The 17,371-nt window shown below is 36.6% G+C and overlaps 1 protein-coding gene across 2 annotated transcripts; it reads right to left on the reverse strand.

Moving 5' to 3' along the window:
• Window positions 1–1,940: 1,940 nt before the first annotated feature.
• On the reverse strand, window positions 1,941–17,312 carry HUS1 (HUS1 checkpoint clamp component). Of its 2 annotated transcripts, XM_026681265.2 has the most exons (8): window positions 17,199–17,312; window positions 16,163–16,290; window positions 12,167–12,343; window positions 11,240–11,347; window positions 10,000–10,074; window positions 7,944–8,043; window positions 3,792–3,923; window positions 1,941–2,225 (listed from the first exon to the last, which is right to left on the reverse strand). In XM_026681265.2, exons 1-8 carry the CDS (start codon window positions 17,248–17,250, stop codon window positions 2,143–2,145), a joined length of 855 nt encoding a protein of 284 aa, XP_026537050.2. In that variant the 5' UTR covers window positions 17,251–17,312; the 3' UTR covers window positions 1,941–2,142. The 2 variants fall into 2 exon arrangements, with proteins under 2 accessions (XP_026537050.2, XP_087802570.1); XM_087946444.1 differs by lacking the exon at window positions 12,167–12,343.
• Between the last annotated feature and the right edge of the window lie 59 nt (window positions 17,313–17,371).

Below are 17,371 nucleotides of genomic sequence, written 5' to 3' on the forward strand. Positions count from 1 at the left end.
TGTGGCTAGATTTGGGACAGTTCTGAGGCTGGCTGAAAGGAATTGCTGGGGAACATTAATAAAAACTTTCTAAAAACACTTTTGTGTGTGTGTGAATGAGTGGGGCAAAACATATAGTCACCAATGGGTCCCTACATTGTTTTAAAAATTTTTAAATCTTAATTTTAGAAATTTAATTTAAAAAAAATATGTTTTAAAAATATGTTTTAGTAAGTCTAAGGATATTCTCAGCATCCAGGTTATGGTTGTCCCAAAAATGTGATATTCTAAGAGGCAACTGGATTTTCTGGTTTTCTTTGAAGACGTTTCACTTCTTATCCAAATTTCTTCACTTGAGGCTGAAGGAGCTTCATCCAAGAAGCTGAAGAAACTTCTTGGATGAGAAGTGAAACATCTTTAAAGAAAACCAGGAAGCCTCTTGAAAAGCACCTTTGGGATATTTTAGTAAGGCTTTATTTTAAGATCCTAACTGATGGAGTTATTTTAAAAATTCTAAAATTTCAAAAACTAGAAGACTTTGAAAAAACTAAAATTTTATTTAAAACAAAAAGAAACAGCTTTATGCAGTTTTTAAACAATCTTTGGGTCCCTTCCTTCTTTTAGAAATTGGTCTTCTTCGGGTTAATGTTGAAATAATACTTAAAAATTAATCATTTGCTCATTCTTGTTGCTAATGTTGAATTCTCTCTTGTAGCTAGTGCTGTAGTCCTGATGCCATTCCTTCTCTCTCCTTCTTTCTCCACCTTTCTTCTTCCTTTGCTTCTTTAACTTTACTTTTCCTCTTCTCTAAGCTAAGCACTTCACTGCGTCTTCTACCTTTCACCTTTGCTGCCAGTTGTGCATGCCACTTTGCGCTACTGTCTGCTGCATAAATCACTATTTACACTCATTGGCAATGCTCCTAGGTGCATGTTAGTTGTGCCCATAATTGCTGTCAACATTGCCCAACACCACTGCCACGAACTGTACATATTGACTGCAATGCCACCTGCATTGATTGAGCCAAACACCAGTTGTATACCCCGCCATCTTTTCCCCATCTTCTTTTCTCCCTTCCTTCCTTCCTTCTGTTGTTTCTTTTCCTTTTCCTCTTTAACTTTTACTTAACTTTGCTTAACTTTATTTTTCTTCTTCCTTCTCCCCCCTTTCTGAACCATCATGCTGGGTCGTTGCTTTTGTCTGTCAGTTGTGCAGCACCAATTCTTTCATTGTCCTTTTCTTCTCATCATTTGCTTCTTTTACTTTACTTAACTTTGCTTGAACTTTAGCTCTCTTTCACTTCTTTCTCCCATGGCACACAACTGTTTTTATCTGTTGTGATGTAAGGCTGCTGCCCATCACTGCCATCTACAATAATTACACTCTTACCTAGGAATCAACTGTCAAATCCAACTTCAGGAATTTCTGTAAAGTTTATTTCATCCCTTGATTGCTTCACTTTGTAATGTTTAAGGTTAGTGCATAAATATGTATGACTATCCATATGGATTTATCCTAAATGATTAGTTACCTATGCTTATTTGAAATGTGTTTATAAATTTATATATGTTTATTTAGTTTATAAGCTTTATAAAATCAAAATTTGATATAATGGACTTGCATGCAGTATATAATTTTGTTGCTGCAATTTACATCTTTTGCATACATTGGAACAGATATTTATTCCACGTAATACATTTGTTGCATGCAAATATTATGATGTAATTTGCTTCATTTATACGATATCATCATCAAAACATTAAATCTACACAGTATTTAGCTATCTAGGTCAATGCTTAATTGAATCTATTAGATAAGAGTTCATTATTTTTCCAAGATATTTTTCCAAGCACTTTCTACTAAAAATCACATATCCTAGAGATAGCTATTTGACAGTAGTTTCAAAACATCTGTGTTTTCGTAACTTAAAATGAGATTTTGAAAAGATCATCATTCCTAAATAGGTAAAAACAAATGATTTATTTCTTTAATTCTGTTCTTATTCTCTTCCCACATTCTCTGCATGATTTTTAAATAATATTCCATCCACTCAGAAAGAGAGAGTAAATTGGCTACAATTTTAATAAGACAGAGAGCATCTTTCCCTTCATTCTTTTTAATCTATTTCAACAACTTGAGGATATGCTGGAATGACTTTTCAATTCATGCGAGGGCTGGAATGAAATATTGAAGAGAGACGTCCTCATGTAGTAAGATGAAATGAACAATTCTGTTACTTGCAATATCTGCAAGACACAAATCCATATTTTAAAGAATAACAAAACCCAATATGAAGCATGGTAATTGGTCAAGTGCTTCTTATTCAATAAAGAGTGCATACATCCTCAACGTATGACTATAATTGAAACCAGAAATCTGCTCATGTCATTACAGTCATAAGTCAAGGCAAACATGTTATTGGAAGTATTTTCCTAGTCTTTCTACTGGAATGGGACAACTCGCCATGGCCATCTCGGCAGTCAACTCACCATGGTCAACTTGCCATGAGACAACTCACCAGAGGCCAATTCATCGCAGCACGATTCAACTCAATTATTTAACATAATTAAAAAATATTTTAATTTTTGTCATTCACATTTCATTTTGTTTCTCCTTTTGCATACTTTAATTATTCTACACCATTTCTTCAAAATTAGCAAAAGGCTTGACCCATGGTGAGCTGTCCCACAGCAAGTTGGCCATGATGAGTTGTCCCATGGAGAGTTGACACAGTGAGTTGTCCTAGACCCCTTTCTATGGTTGGTGCGAGGAAAGTATGGTTGTTGTTAATCAAATCTATTTTTTAAACAAAAAACAGCAAAAATAATCATAAATTGTGGTTACATGACCGTGGAACACAACTGGTCATAAACTTGACTGGCCTGAGGTACAACTATTTACAATGGCCAAGGGTGCTTTATGGTTCAAATGGTTTTTAAAGGACCCTGTAAGTTGAGGACTATTTGACTGGAAGAATATAAAATATTCCTCGGCACTTGATCAGAAGAATTTAAGTCTCAGTAGTGAATAGGAAACTCAGAATTTCAGTTCTGCATGGTACTTGCTATAACAAAACAAGATTTTTAAATAAAAAACCAGTAAATAATGAGAAAAATATAAATCATGGAGAAGTCGTCAAGGAATCATTAATTATTTACTGTAAAGGTAAGATTAAATGCAATCTTCAAATATTCAAATATTAGAAAAAACTTTGAAGGAAAAAGAAAAACATAAAAGAACTTCACAACTGCACTACAAATCCATTTTTTTTGCTGGTGGCCATGAGTTCGCATTAAAAGGCAAGATATATCTAACAATAATCCGAAACTGTATGGAATGGCAGTTCTCTGAAAGTCTGTTGAAGTGGTCTATTACTGGGAGAGAATTTAGCCAAACGGTAATTATGAATTTGCAGTAGCATGACAAATAGTCCTGTAGCCAGCAGGATAATTTGCCAGTCTGCTAGAGTCATGGATCTGAGACTACCAAACTGATATTGGTATCAATATGCATATTTGTTTTGGATAAACATTTTTATTTAGTTTTTTATTGTTTTATAGTGTTTTATTGTTTATTGCATGTTTTAATTATAAGCCACCCAGAAGCATTGAGATGGACAACTGCAGAAATTGAGTAAAAACAAATAAATATTTGATCTAGAACTGATCCTCCATTGAACACCATTGGTTCAGCCTGAATAAATTAACAACCAGACATTTTCATTTTATAGAAAAGAATGACCATTTTTATCAAATATTTTATGCACCTAGATATTAAACTGATTAAAAGACTAGTAAAAAAGGAACACTTACTACACAGTGCTTTTGTGGGGTTGACTTGTTGCCCTGCAAGGAACTGGAGAAGTCTCTTAATATCAATGCGTGCCTCAGCCATATTCATAGGGTCTCTTTCGTGAGTAGAGTTTTGAGAATCATCCCAAGATACTAAAATTCAAAACAGAAAGTATTTTGTAATCTACAACCAGACTTGTAAAGTCAGCTATAAATTCCACAACATTTAAAACATTATAATCAGTGCCACCTGAGATAAGAGCAATCTGAAAACAGCCAAGTAGTTAATATAGGTAGTCCTTGACTTATGACCACATCTGAGCCCAAAATTTATGTTGCTAAGACATTTGTTAAATTTGTCTCACTTTATGACCTATCTTGCCACAATTATTAAGTGAATAATTGCAATTGTTAAGTTAGTAAGACGGTTGTTAAGTAAATCTGGGTTTCCCATTGACTTTGCTTGTCAGGTTAAAAAAGCTGTTCACATGACCTCAGGACTGCTATGGTGTGTCATTTAATGGGGTGAAAATTATTTTTTTAAATTTTTTTCAGTGAGGGGTTTTAAAAATATGTGTTTTTACACCAAGAATTCAAATCTGCTGTTATTTTTGCAATTGCACAACGTTTAGCTTGGTATGGTAAATCCATGTCTGATCATATTCCCCACAAAAGTTTCTTGTAATCCAAATACTGATAACTATCTTCGCAAAATTATACCTTATGCTACAAAAATAGTTTTTTTCTGCATGCATATTATCTAGCTAAGCAAAAAATAATCCTTGCAATCATAAACTAACATCAGAATGCAATTATCTGAAATATTTAAGCAATTTTCATCAAATCTTGTTTTGATTTGTTCGACATCAGCTGCCGACTTGCTTCTTAGCCTCTGATGTGACCTGTTTCACACATCTCTCTATTGATTGGGCATGACAATTAACTTATTTCCACTGTAGTCAGTTTGCACATCAAAGGTAGCTCATATACATCTTCAGATCAGTCTATCAGTTCCAGCAAAGTGGATGCTCTGGTATTGATTAAAGGCATTTTTCTTGCACGTACAAAAAATCTCCCAGCACTTCATCATCTGCACTCTCAAGTCAATGATCTTTTGCACACCAGCTCTCCTCTTGAATGTCATCTCAATACAAGAGTGTCTGGATTAAAATTTCACTGAAAGCATACTATGCACTGAATGGTTGACAAAACAACATCTACTACAGCCTTCTTTTTCAGTCTGACTTGCTGCAGCTAGAACAACACATGACACAGGCCTTCAATCCAGGAATATTTTACTTGGATGTTGAACCAGCAAGTGTAGTACACACCAATGACGTATTCCACTATCATTCTTAAGTTTTGGAGAGTTTTGCCTTAAAAGCCACACTTGGAAACTCATATTCGACAAAGTCTATTTGCAGTTGTCAATCAGTATGAATGGCTTACAAGGGCTAATTTCCAGAAGGGCCACAACTGTGGGAAGTTCTCCAGTCCTTATGGCCTGTATGATCCTATATCTATAAGCTTGATCAGTAGAGAGATCCTTTACAACAGGGGTCCCCAACCACCGGGCCGCGGACCGGTACCGGGCCGTGGAACAACTCCTACCGGGCCGCTGGCTTGCTAGGCGCCGCCATCTTTTTCATGAAAAAGTGCTTCCGGTGAGCTTTTCCGGGTAGAAAGCTCACTGGAAGCACGCCATCAAAAGATATGCGGCATAGTGCTTGGTGAGCTTTTCCGGTAGAAAGCCATTTCTAGCCGGAAAAGCTCACTCGGGCAACGCCATCTTTTTGATGAAACGTGCTTCCGTGAAGTCACCGGAAGCACTTTTTCGTCAAAAAGATGGCGGCCTGTCAGCTGATGTCTGTAATTGGCGCGCGCCCAGCTGATGCCGGGTACTGGGCCGCGGCGTCAAAAAGGTTGGGGATCACTGCTTTACAACACCATCGCTCAGTGAAATGAAAGGCTCACCAATTGAAACAGTGTTCTAATATTTGAGGGGCTGCCACAGAGAGGAAGGGGTCAAGCTATTTTCCAAGGCACCTGAAGGCCAGACAAGGAATAATGAAATGGAAGCTAATTAAGGAGAGAGATTCAACCTAGAAATAAGGAGAAATTTTCTGACAGTGAGAACAATCGATCAATGGAACAGATTGCCTTTGGTAGCTGTGGGAGCTTCATCACTGGAGGTTTTTAAAAAGAGATTAGACTGCTATTTGTCAGAGATAGTGTAGGGTTTCCTGCTTGAGTGAGATGTTGGACTAGATGACTTATACTACAAGGTCCCTTTCAACTCTGTTAATCTGTAACTCTAGTGAATGAAGGATCAATATCAAGTTTGTTGTAGAGTCTAGCACATTGCCAATTTTATCTGCCCATTTGTTGTTAGACAAGTTCTTCCGATCCAATTTTATGATTAAGTGCCATAGGGATAACTCATTCGTGTGAGGTACACATACTAATCAGATCAATTTCTGGTCAAGCTTAACCTCTTCCAAGTGCATGGCACCTTCACAGCCAGTATTAACATTTGTAAAATTTCCTCCAATAATCTTCAAGCTTTTGTCAATGCTTTTCTTCTTCATGAAATACACCAGATTATCTACAACCACTTTTCCTGTTTTTGAGCTTTTTCCTGGAGTGAAATGATAAAGATATCTTCCACCTGGCTCACTGTACACAGAATAATGTTCTTCTTTGATGATACTGGGGAATTTCTGACTTGAATTATTTGCTTTCAGCATAGCTTTAGTTGCATCTATATCAAAGAAGATGCATTCTATTTCACCCTTCTTACAGAGCTCATCAAATTCTTGACCTAGGATCTTCATAATTTTTCCTGGGCTTTCTTGATTTTATTGTGGTCAACTACAAGTCTCTTGTCTTCATCAGTGCTCAAACCAGCATCTATGAAGGTGGCTGTAGTAATGACAGCAGTGGCACGTAGACCCACACCATATGCTCTGCATAGCGACATTTGTTATTTCTAATCTATTCTGTCTTTTCTTTTGAAGTAGAGGGCACATGTGCTTAATCTAAGACCTCTTCATAACTTCCATCACTTTCCTCTTCATATTCATCATAGACGTCTGTCATTTTCATCATAAGAAATAATTTGTCAGTATCAAAATATATGGAATACTTCTCTGCTTATATTCAGTGAGCCTTCATCTCTCATCATATTGCAACTTTGCCTTTTGAGTAGTCATTTCTGCTCGGGTACACCTGGCAAACCAATCTTGTCTCTCTGGCCTTTAATAAAAGCAAGTTCCTTCAATGGTATCTTCATCAGGGCAGATACAGTTAATGTGAGCTTCTTTTCTGCAGCCAGTAGGGCAGCCTAATTCAACACACAGAACAATTTGACCCTTGCAGTTGAGCTGTTTGGAACCCAGCTGCAGAAGTGGCAGACAACTGAGCATGCTTGCACAAATGGAGCTGTGTACACGTACATGCTTGCATGCACACTCGTGGAGAACTCCCACCCCCATCCCCCGCTGGTCTACAAAGCTGGAAAGATTGGGGAACTCTGTTCTATTTGATCCAATTCAAGTGAAGAGGACCTATGACTGCCAACTAAATTTTGGTACAGTACTGACAAACTCAATTCCTTCCCAGGGTCCAACTTCAATCAAAGAATCTCATTTCCAATCAGCTCTGGCCCAGACGCTCTGAAAATTATTAAGGCTTTCCAGATGATAACTGCATCCCCATTTTCTCAAGATCAGAGATAGTGCCAGGTGTTCTACATCTCACATAGGGAAAACATCAGTGATTTGTGGTAAATGCTCTCCTAGCTCCATTGCTATTATTAAACATAGTGGCTCAGCTGTGCTCTCAAACAAATCACAAAATTCCAGAAACCTTAACAATCTGCTCTTCTGAGCCGATACAAGCCAATTCTGACACATCACTGTAGAACATCTTCTTCTAATTTCATCCAAATCTGTATTATAAAGCCAAGGTGGCTACTGTGTTCACAATAAAATCATGGATAAGGGGAATCTTGTTAACATTCAAGAACAATGGACAATTCTGGGATGTGTAGCATAGTGCTATATGCAGATTTTCAATGAGACTTTATTCCCAGAAAAATACCTCTAGCCTCACTGTACTATTTCATTTCTGTGAAATCTCTCCTGGTCTGGAAAAAAAAAGTAAAATGCTTACCCCAGGGAGGATTTCCAAGGTCTCTAAAGTGAGTTGTAATACACACTAGATCAGTTTCTATTTTCAATTCCATCTCTCCATTTAGATTTGCTTCTATTACCTGCATGGAAACAAATCAGTTTCAAAAGCCCTTAATAACACTTTCCAGTTCATTCTCACCATATTCTTATGAACACAACTGTACAGTATAAAAACTGCATAGAAACTTGAACTGAACACTTGGTATTTGTGGAGTTACCCTCAGCATATACTGTAGTTTTGAAGATAGAGAAGTTGAACTTCAAATAATGAGTCTTGATACTATGAACAATCATAATAAGTAGGGTGGCTAATTAAATAGATCCCCTCCTAACCTAATAGCCTAGATCATTGATGGCTAACCTTTTCAGCACCGTGTGCAAAGTGCGCACGTGCACCCCCAAAATGCAATACGCACACATCCCTGCACATGTGCCCTACACCCTGCATGCGCCCCACACATGCGTGGCAGAGACCTGAGGACCAGCTGGCCAGCAGGAGGTGCATGCATGCGCGGCAGAGCTGAGCTGGGGCGACGGCTCACGTTCCCATAGAGAGGGTTCTGCGTGCCATCTCTGGCATGTGTGCAATAGGTTCGCCATTGTGGGCCTAGATTATTGTCATGCTGTTTAATTTTAAAACAAGTAAAGTCTTTTGCACCATGGTTAGACTCACCCCCTACTAACTAAAAGTCTGAGCAGTCTTGATTAATATGCAAAAGAAAAAGGAATATATGGAATACTTGTAAGAATGTAAAGCCATGCACTTATGAGAACCTTTATTCCTTATTCTACTTTATTCTGTAGCCCATATCCAGGCAAGCTGATGAACAGCTTGGCACCTTTCTATATGCTCCCAGATTTTTTGACCATTTGATGTTAATTTAGATTCTTTTAATTAACATTTTTATTATTTTTATTATTTGTAATTAAGAATCATTTATCAAAAACTGAGAAGAGGAAGTGGGTGAAAATAAGTAGTCACTGGTTTCATTTTATTTACACAATAGAGACTTCATAGCATTTTTTAAAAATAAAAATGATATATGGCTGAAAAGTGGTTTTTTTGATAGGATGCCCATTTGAAAAATAGACAAAGAACTGAGAATAAAGGTGAGAATAAACTGTCTAATGAGCCTTCCAATAAATGTTTTTATAATTTACCATACTTATTATGTCAGCCAATCTTTGAAGGAGAACACTCAAAACATCATCTTAGCATTTCATAATTTGGTTGTTAATGTGAAATCTGACTCTCCAGAAGTCATTTGGACCACTATTATGTTAGCCAATATGGCAATTATCACAGGGATGTGATATGAGTTCCAAAATTTGTGAAAAGAGCAAATCTCACTGTCCTTTCTTCACAGTTCCTGCTTAGGAAGTGGTGGATCTTTCTTTATTTGCATGTTAATGCTATGCCACAGTTAAAATTCAAAGCTGCTTCACAGCAGGCAAAAGGCACTAATGCATCATCTTTTAATGCAACATCTTTTCCCAGAAATGCAGGGCTTCCCTTTGCAGTTTGATAAAGATACAACTGGTTTAAAGATGTTGCTAGAATGAGCTATATTTGTGCCTACAAAATACTGAAGTCCCTTTCCCCAAATGAATTCTAAGTGCTGCACAGCTTTAATATCTTGGCAACCATTAAATATCAAATATGTAAGTTTACATATCAGATTACCACCAGATATTGACCAAACAAGACTTGATGTCTTGCTCATTTACAAGACTAAACGAGCTAGGAAATCAATTCCTAATATAGATTATGCGCCAAATCAGCCTGTGTCATAACTTAAAGGAGAGAAAATAAAAAAATGAATATCTTACTATTCTCACTATGGTCTAGGCCTAGAATGGATTTGCTTTATCTGTAATTCATTTTGAGAAAGCGATTTATACAATTACTGATTATATAAACACAATTTTAAAATAGTATATTCCTAAATTCTGCAATAATTAAGTAGAAATGCAATTCAATTATATTTAACTCTCTTCCCAAATATGCCTTCACAATTAAACATATTGTAACTTACAACAGAACTGCTGATATTTTTCATTCTTTCCACAACACATTTCATTGTCTTCAGCACAGGTAAATAAATACTGACCTGCAAAATAAGATCAGTAGCACTCTAGATAACCTAGGAATATCTTATCAGTGACACACTTTTGAGTATGATACATTATCCCATGGAGAATTAAACTAATTTAGAACCAAGTGATATTCTATAGTTTCGCACATAATTGAATTATATGGTTTTGGGTGAACTCACCCAAATTTAGCTCAATTTAAAAATATATATATATATAGCTAAACTCTGAACCAGGCCACGCTGATAAATATATCTTTTTCCTACCTATATCATTCTTCAAATGAGAATTCTAGATATAGGGAAGGACAGGCCAGCAAAACTTAATAGCCTCGAGACAAGTCAGATGAACTTGTTTGGGTCGAAGTAAGTATTTTAAGTTATACCATGGCCTGAGTTTGGGCCAACTCCTCACACAAAGATTCTACTTAGCTATCTGCATCAATTAAGTTGAGTCTGGCTTAGGACTTGAGACGGAATCAAGACTTGTCTCAATACTCCAAGGAACCACCTAAAACATTTGAAGAAAAGAATCAGGCTAAGCACCTTGGCAATAAAACCCACTTGAAAGTGTTCCAGTTCTGGCTTAATAAGTATTAACTATATATATTACAACTAGTGACTTAGTGAGATGAGGTTTAATGAACATCAACTGAGTAATGCAAGGGTTTCTATAGCCCATGTTTAAGAATTGTTTTGTGGTAGGGAATCGTGAACATAAGAAAAGTAATTCCTCTATATCTGAGATTCTTTTATTTTGTCCTTTTGTCATGATCTTGACTATGATTAATTTGTTTTATGATTTCAAACTACTTTTCAGTGTCACCTGTAATGTTTTGTGGAATTAAACCTTGGACTGAATTACAGTTTTACATTTGGAAGTATTTCTATAATCTGATGCATGGAACTAATGCATAAGAATCAATGTGAAAATCGTACAAAACACTGGAAATAGCCCAGATGAAAATGTTCACTGGTATCAAATTATACAACATAAATGCTAAGAACAAAAAAAGTTTTTACTGTTTTACAAAACTGTTTTTAAAATCCAGTTTAACAATTATGTCAGAAACGTAAGAAATTTGCTGCAATTCAGCTTAAATGCAACAAGAAAATTTAGAAGAAACCAGATAAAACTGTTTTTAAAATCTAGTTTTAATGCTCCGAAAATCAAGTTACTTACATCGAAGTTGGGCACACTGGGTTCTCTGAAGTCATTCCACAGTTTTCTGGGAATAACTCCTACAGGAATGTCATGAGTCACAATGCGGCTACTGGTTGACAAGGAAGGCTAGAAGAAATAAACTTTATATGACCAAAAGCGTAATTTTTCGTTATTTAAAGAATTACCACATTTCACTGCAGCATCCATAAATATTTTATACCAGAACACAATTCCTTCATAACTGCAAGTAACACCATGACTTCAAGCCTATGAAAATTGGTACCATAAAGTTATCTCTTCTCCAATCATGTGTGGATAGTTACAGTGAAACATGGTCCACCCTTAATCATTTCCTTCTAATATTTGCCTGACGTTTAGACAAATCTTACAGCCAAATTTTCAAGAAATCAACTTCCAAAGTCCTGGAAATCAAATTTGAAATGATTGCCACCTGGAAACTTAGAAGACAATTTTGCTTACAGTACAAAACACTCAAATGTGCTTTGAACCCACTATTCACTTCTTCATAGACTGAATTTTCACAATGCAGATCTCCGTTGTTTAAGAAATTAAATCACACAGAATTAAATAGTAACAGATTTCCTTATGCTGTCATTTTTACATGGTTTCTGTAAAAACCCCAAACTAATCCACATACAGAGGCGACCAAGTATTAGTATTATAATTTAGCAGAATTGAAAGCTATTATTTTCCTCTGATACTATATAGTAAATCTAGGGACTTCAAAGAGCTAAAATGCCACAGTATCAGGGATAACCGTATCAGAATGTTCAACAATATGAAGATCTCCCTGTCTAAAGTTATGCTGAAAGAAGTTAATGTGTCATGAGAATTTACATTTGCATTTTGTTATTGACTTGAGTATATTGCAATTCTCCTTTGATAGGAAGACTGACATTTCACTTAGAATAATTCTCTACTCACCAGCTCCATGGCTACTGTAAGGCAAGGACACTGTTTATTAGTCAATTTGATTTTCACTGTCTTGGCATTTTGAGCAGTTTTAAAAGCCCTGGAGAGGTTTTCAGGTGCCAGTTCTAAGTAAATTTCATTATTTTCTGCAGAGACACCCTCCATCTGGAATTCATCAAAGAAGTTCATCTAGAACAATTTTAGAAAGCAGAGATGCTGATAAAGCTAGTGTTATTAATATTGGGTTTCATTTAAAAGTATTTTGTATGGGTTTGGTTTTTCTTTTGCTTTCATAGGTAAGTAAGTATAAGTAAGGTAGCTGCTATATCATGAATGTAATCTTACGACTTGACTTGTATGAACTATCGAACAGTATGGTCAAAAGCATTAATTCACACACATCTACAAACAGATCAGATAACAACAACCCATAGCATTTAATAGCTAATTAAACAAACAATACACATGGAAAAATTATTAACTTTCATTTGTTAAAATCTTCCAACACACAATAAAGTCTCACAAAAAATATTATATATCCTGACTATAATCCTTTCTATAGTTTAACAGAAACTATTTTTTTTTCAAATAAAGCCTTCAATTTGAATAAAAGGAACTCTAATCTCTGTATTTTATTTAACTGCATGCCATATACCAGGGGTTGCCAACCTTTTGGACCTCAGGGACCACCAAACTCATAATTTTAAATCCCGCGGACAAGAGACCCTGGGAAAATCCCCAAAAAAGTCTGCAGGAAAATTCCCCACTCCATTTTCCTACCGATCGATCATTCTTTATTTGGGATCGCAGGATACTGTTTCCAGTTCCGTTCTTAGGGGAAGAGAGACACAGAGAGAGAGACTTTTGGCTTCATGCAAGGAAAGCAGCAGAAACAGAAGCCTTTCTTTCTCTCCCCCAAACTCCACCAGAATGGCACAACCTCTTGGAGCAAGATGCCTTGCAGGATCCCACAGACTCATTTATTGGGGGAGAGGAAGAGAGACTTTTGCTGCTTTCCTTGCGTGCAGCCAAAAGCAGAAGAAGCGGAAAGCAGCGGCCTGGTGGCCAGGCGGGGCACGTGGGGCGAGTGAGGCAAGTTCCCCCTCTCCGCCCTTTCCCCCTCCCCTCACTATCTTGTGTTGTTCACACTGCGATTCAAGCCTTGTGTTCCCATGGGCCATGTGGGTGGCACAGCTTTAGGATTGCTTTAGGGGGTGCTTTGGGGGGGGTGACATTTCTCTGCGGACCACCAAAATTTTCTCATGGACCACCAGGGGTCCCTGGCCCAATGGTTGGCGACCACTGCCATATACTAAACAAATAAACTATTCAACTCTACTTTGCTGGCAGATGCATAGATTAAATAAATCTCTAGATTAGAGATATATAAAATACAAGCCACTGACCATTAGCTTCCCTCTGAATTTTCTGCAGTTGCTAATCTGCAGTGACAAGAAATAAATGCTACCATCTGGAGACAATTAAAAATGGGAGAAGAAAGCTGCTTTTAGTTCAACCTACATTATGCTATCATTACTTGCATGATTTACTGCTATGGACTCAGATTGTTACATAATCACATAGCAGTTGTTCTGTCTCTCCATATAAAAGAGTAACAATTAGAATGGACCTTAGAAGTCTTCTAGTCAAACCCACTGCTAAAGGAAAAGGCTCTGTACCATTCCAGAAAATGACAGTCAAATCTCTTCTTAAAAGTCTCCAGTGATGGAGCATCTACAACTTCTGAAGGCAAACTGTGCCACTGGTTAATTGTTCTGTCAGGAAATTTCTCCCTAGTTCTAGCTTATTTCTTTCTATCCATTGTTGCTTGTTTTCCTTCTGGTACTTTGGAAAATATTTTGAACCCCTCTTCTTTCTGGCAGTCACTCAAATATTAGAACACTACTATCATGTCACCAGAGTATTTCTTTTCTCTAGACTAGACATACCCAATTCCTGCAAGTGTTCTTCATTTGTTTCAGTCTCTGCCCTCCCAATCAGGTTTGTTATTTTTTTCTGCACTCTTTGCAGAATCTCTACATCTTTTTTATAATACGATGACCAAAACTGGGTGCGGTTTTTTTAGGGGGGTCTTACTAAGGCTTTTTAAAGCGGTACTTCATGTTATCTTGATTCTGTCCCTCCATTAATGCAACCTAGGATTGCATTGGCATTTTTGGCTGCTGCCACACACTGCTGGCTCTGTTGAGTAAGTTACACCTTATCTATACTGTACATTTGGTTTTCTTGCCTAAGTGTAAAAATTTACCTTCTTCTATGTTGAATTTCATTTTGTTAGTGTTAAAATCTGTCAAGGTTCATCTGGATCTTGAATGTTCCTTCTGGGGTGTTGGCTATTCCTGCCAGTTTAGTGTCATCTGCAAGTTTGACGAGTTCCCCTTCTATTCCCTTATTCAAATAGTTTATGAAGATGTTGAAAAGTACTGGGACTAAAATGAAACCTTGGGGTACCATGGAGATGTAGTTCCATTAAGTACTACATGTTTTGTCAGTCAGGTATAAATACATCAGATAATGACACTGTCTATCCCACATTTTTTTAGCTTACCAAGAAATGAGTTCTGGTCTATTTTGTCTAATGCCTTACTGAAATCCAAGTATAATATGTCCACTGCATTTCACTGGTCCATCAATTCAGTCACTTTGTCAAAAAATGAAATAACCTTTGTTCAGGATGATGTTTTTGACAAACCCGTTCTGGCTGCTGGTTACAACTTTGTTTGCCTCTAGGTGTTCATTTCTCTATTGTATATCTCCTCAAATATTGATGTCAGGATGATTGGTTTCTGGGTTTTCTGGATCTATCTTTTTTCTTTTGAAATTGGGAACCATTATCAGCTCTTTTCCAGTCTTCTGGTAGTTCCCTGGTACTCCAGAATCTTTGAAAAATATAGTTCAATGATTCTGAGATCACATCTGCTACTCCTTTAGAACTCTGGGATAATTTGGTTCCAATAATTTGAACTCATCTAGATCAGACATGTGTTTTCTTGCTTATTTTAATCTGTATTCTACTCTCTCTGTATTTTTGATAAGCTGATCTGCATTATCTTTTTGCATGAAGACAAATACAAAAAATGAATAAAATAGCTCTGCTTTCTCTCCACTGATGATTACTTCTTTGCCATCTTCTCTCATGATTGGACCAAATGTTTCCTTGACTTTTTTTTCCTTGTTTTTAATATGTTGAAAGAAACTGTATTGTTTTTGTCATTTGTTGCAAATCTTACTTCATTTTGAGCCTTAGCTTTCCTGATTTCATCTTTGTAGATTTGGGCTATAAGATGATATTCTGCCTTAGTTATGTTTCTCTTTCCATTTTTTCTACTTATCCTTTTTGTCTTTCAGTTTATTAGAAAGTTCTTTGTGTAACTATACTGGTTTCTTTTCTCTTTTTTTAAATAAAGCATTTAAGTTCTTTTATGAGCACCTAGTACCTGCATTACTTTTGTAGTAGGAATCACATCAGAAAACACTTTTGATTGCGGAGGCAAATCCAGAAATCTCCCCCTCTCTGCTTTACCTACACTAATAGTGAGAAGCTTGCAAGCAAAAACAGAAATACCAAATAAGAGGCAATTCACCTCTGTTTACTTTATTTGGATGATACTGTGTTAAGACAGGTGCTAAGCTATCTAAACTCTATTCTTCTATATCCTTTTTAAATTATGATGATTTTCTGGCTCTTCTTGGATATCATTTAATTCTTATGGGTCTTTAATTACCTCAAATTCAACTTGCATTTTTGCTTGCCTTCTGTCTTTCTTGTTCGTTTATTTCTATCTAATTATTTTTGACATTTTGTAGGAACATTGGAGAAACTGCTTATTGTTATGTACAATACTGTTGCCATTACACCACACATAATTCTTTGTGAGGAGCAAGTATTCACAATGAAAGAACATATCTGTTTGCTTGTTACAAAATTAAAATCAAATGCACTTCATAGTTTGCTGTTTTTAATATTTTTCACCCCTGGACTCTTACCTGGTTAAGCTCACACCACATGCTAACACCACCATTTGCCACTTTGTCATTGAGGATAAAGTAAAGTTTATCCAAAGTAAGCCGCAGGATGCAAGTTTTAGCTAATTTAGCAATTGTGTTTATCACACCTGTCAAGACAGTACATTTTACAACATACTCTCTTAATATCTCTATATAATAGAACAACTTGAGTCACAGGAACAAAAATAGAGGATGAAACTTCATTACCAAACAGGCATAATTAGAGGTTAATTTGGAAGTTGCATTAAAAATTACTGGACTCCACTTATAACCCATCACTAAAATATTAATTTATCACTTCTATAAGATTAACAAAAAAGATTTGGAGCCAAATTTATAATCAGTGCAATAGTTTTTCAGCTATCTGTTTACCTGTGTGCAACTGTGACTGAATTTTTATAAAGTTTTATTGACAAAATAAGCAATTCTGATCTCACTCAATGTTTGCTAATCATGGAGGTATAAAAGGAGTCAGTCTTTGAGGTAACATAGTACTTAAGATAGGCTGCAACTTTTGAAGTATCCCTGTAAATACCCCCCTTTTTATTTTCCCTGTATATTTTTACTTCTCTAAAGGCAGAATGAAAACATGAAATTCTTCCTGTACTACACACATTATCTGAGTATTCATATGGCTTGTTTCAAGCTTAGCACACTCTGGGAAGCAAATCACTGGAAAGAATATGTATCTGCTTGAATTAATCCAATTCAACTGGCAGCTATGGAACTATCATACCATTTAGCCACCTCGGTAGCGTGGAACAAACAGATGGACTGCCAAATAAATGAAACACTTTATTTTTTTAAATCAACAGCCACGTTTCTATCTCCATTCCCAGCGGAAGGCTTGGAGGAAGCCCGCTCTTTTGATGGAAAAGCGCCGCTTTTTAAAAACTGCAAATCGGGCGGACACTCGGTCAAAGAAATCACGGAGGGGGAGGCAAAGCCGAGTGTGCTCTTTCCAATGCTTTTTCTTTCCAGCTGAACTGCAGCCTTTTTCTCACGCTCTACTCACGACTGAAATGATTGAGACATCCCACGTCTATAATCTTCGCTCGAAACCGCATGACAAAAACGGCTTCAGCATCAACGCTCTCCTCGCTTTCCTCCAATCAACCATAGAGAAAAAGGGAGACAAGTGCACTTCCGGTTCCCGTTTTAAGCGTCTCGGTCGTTTTTATGCAGAGG

Source organism: Notechis scutatus, chromosome Z, assembly GCF_049901735.1.
Source record: "Notechis scutatus isolate UNSWTSFEM ecotype Mainland chromosome Z, rNotScu1.2, whole genome shotgun sequence".
Classification (NCBI taxonomy): domain Eukaryota; kingdom Metazoa; phylum Chordata; class Lepidosauria; order Squamata; family Elapidae; genus Notechis; species Notechis scutatus.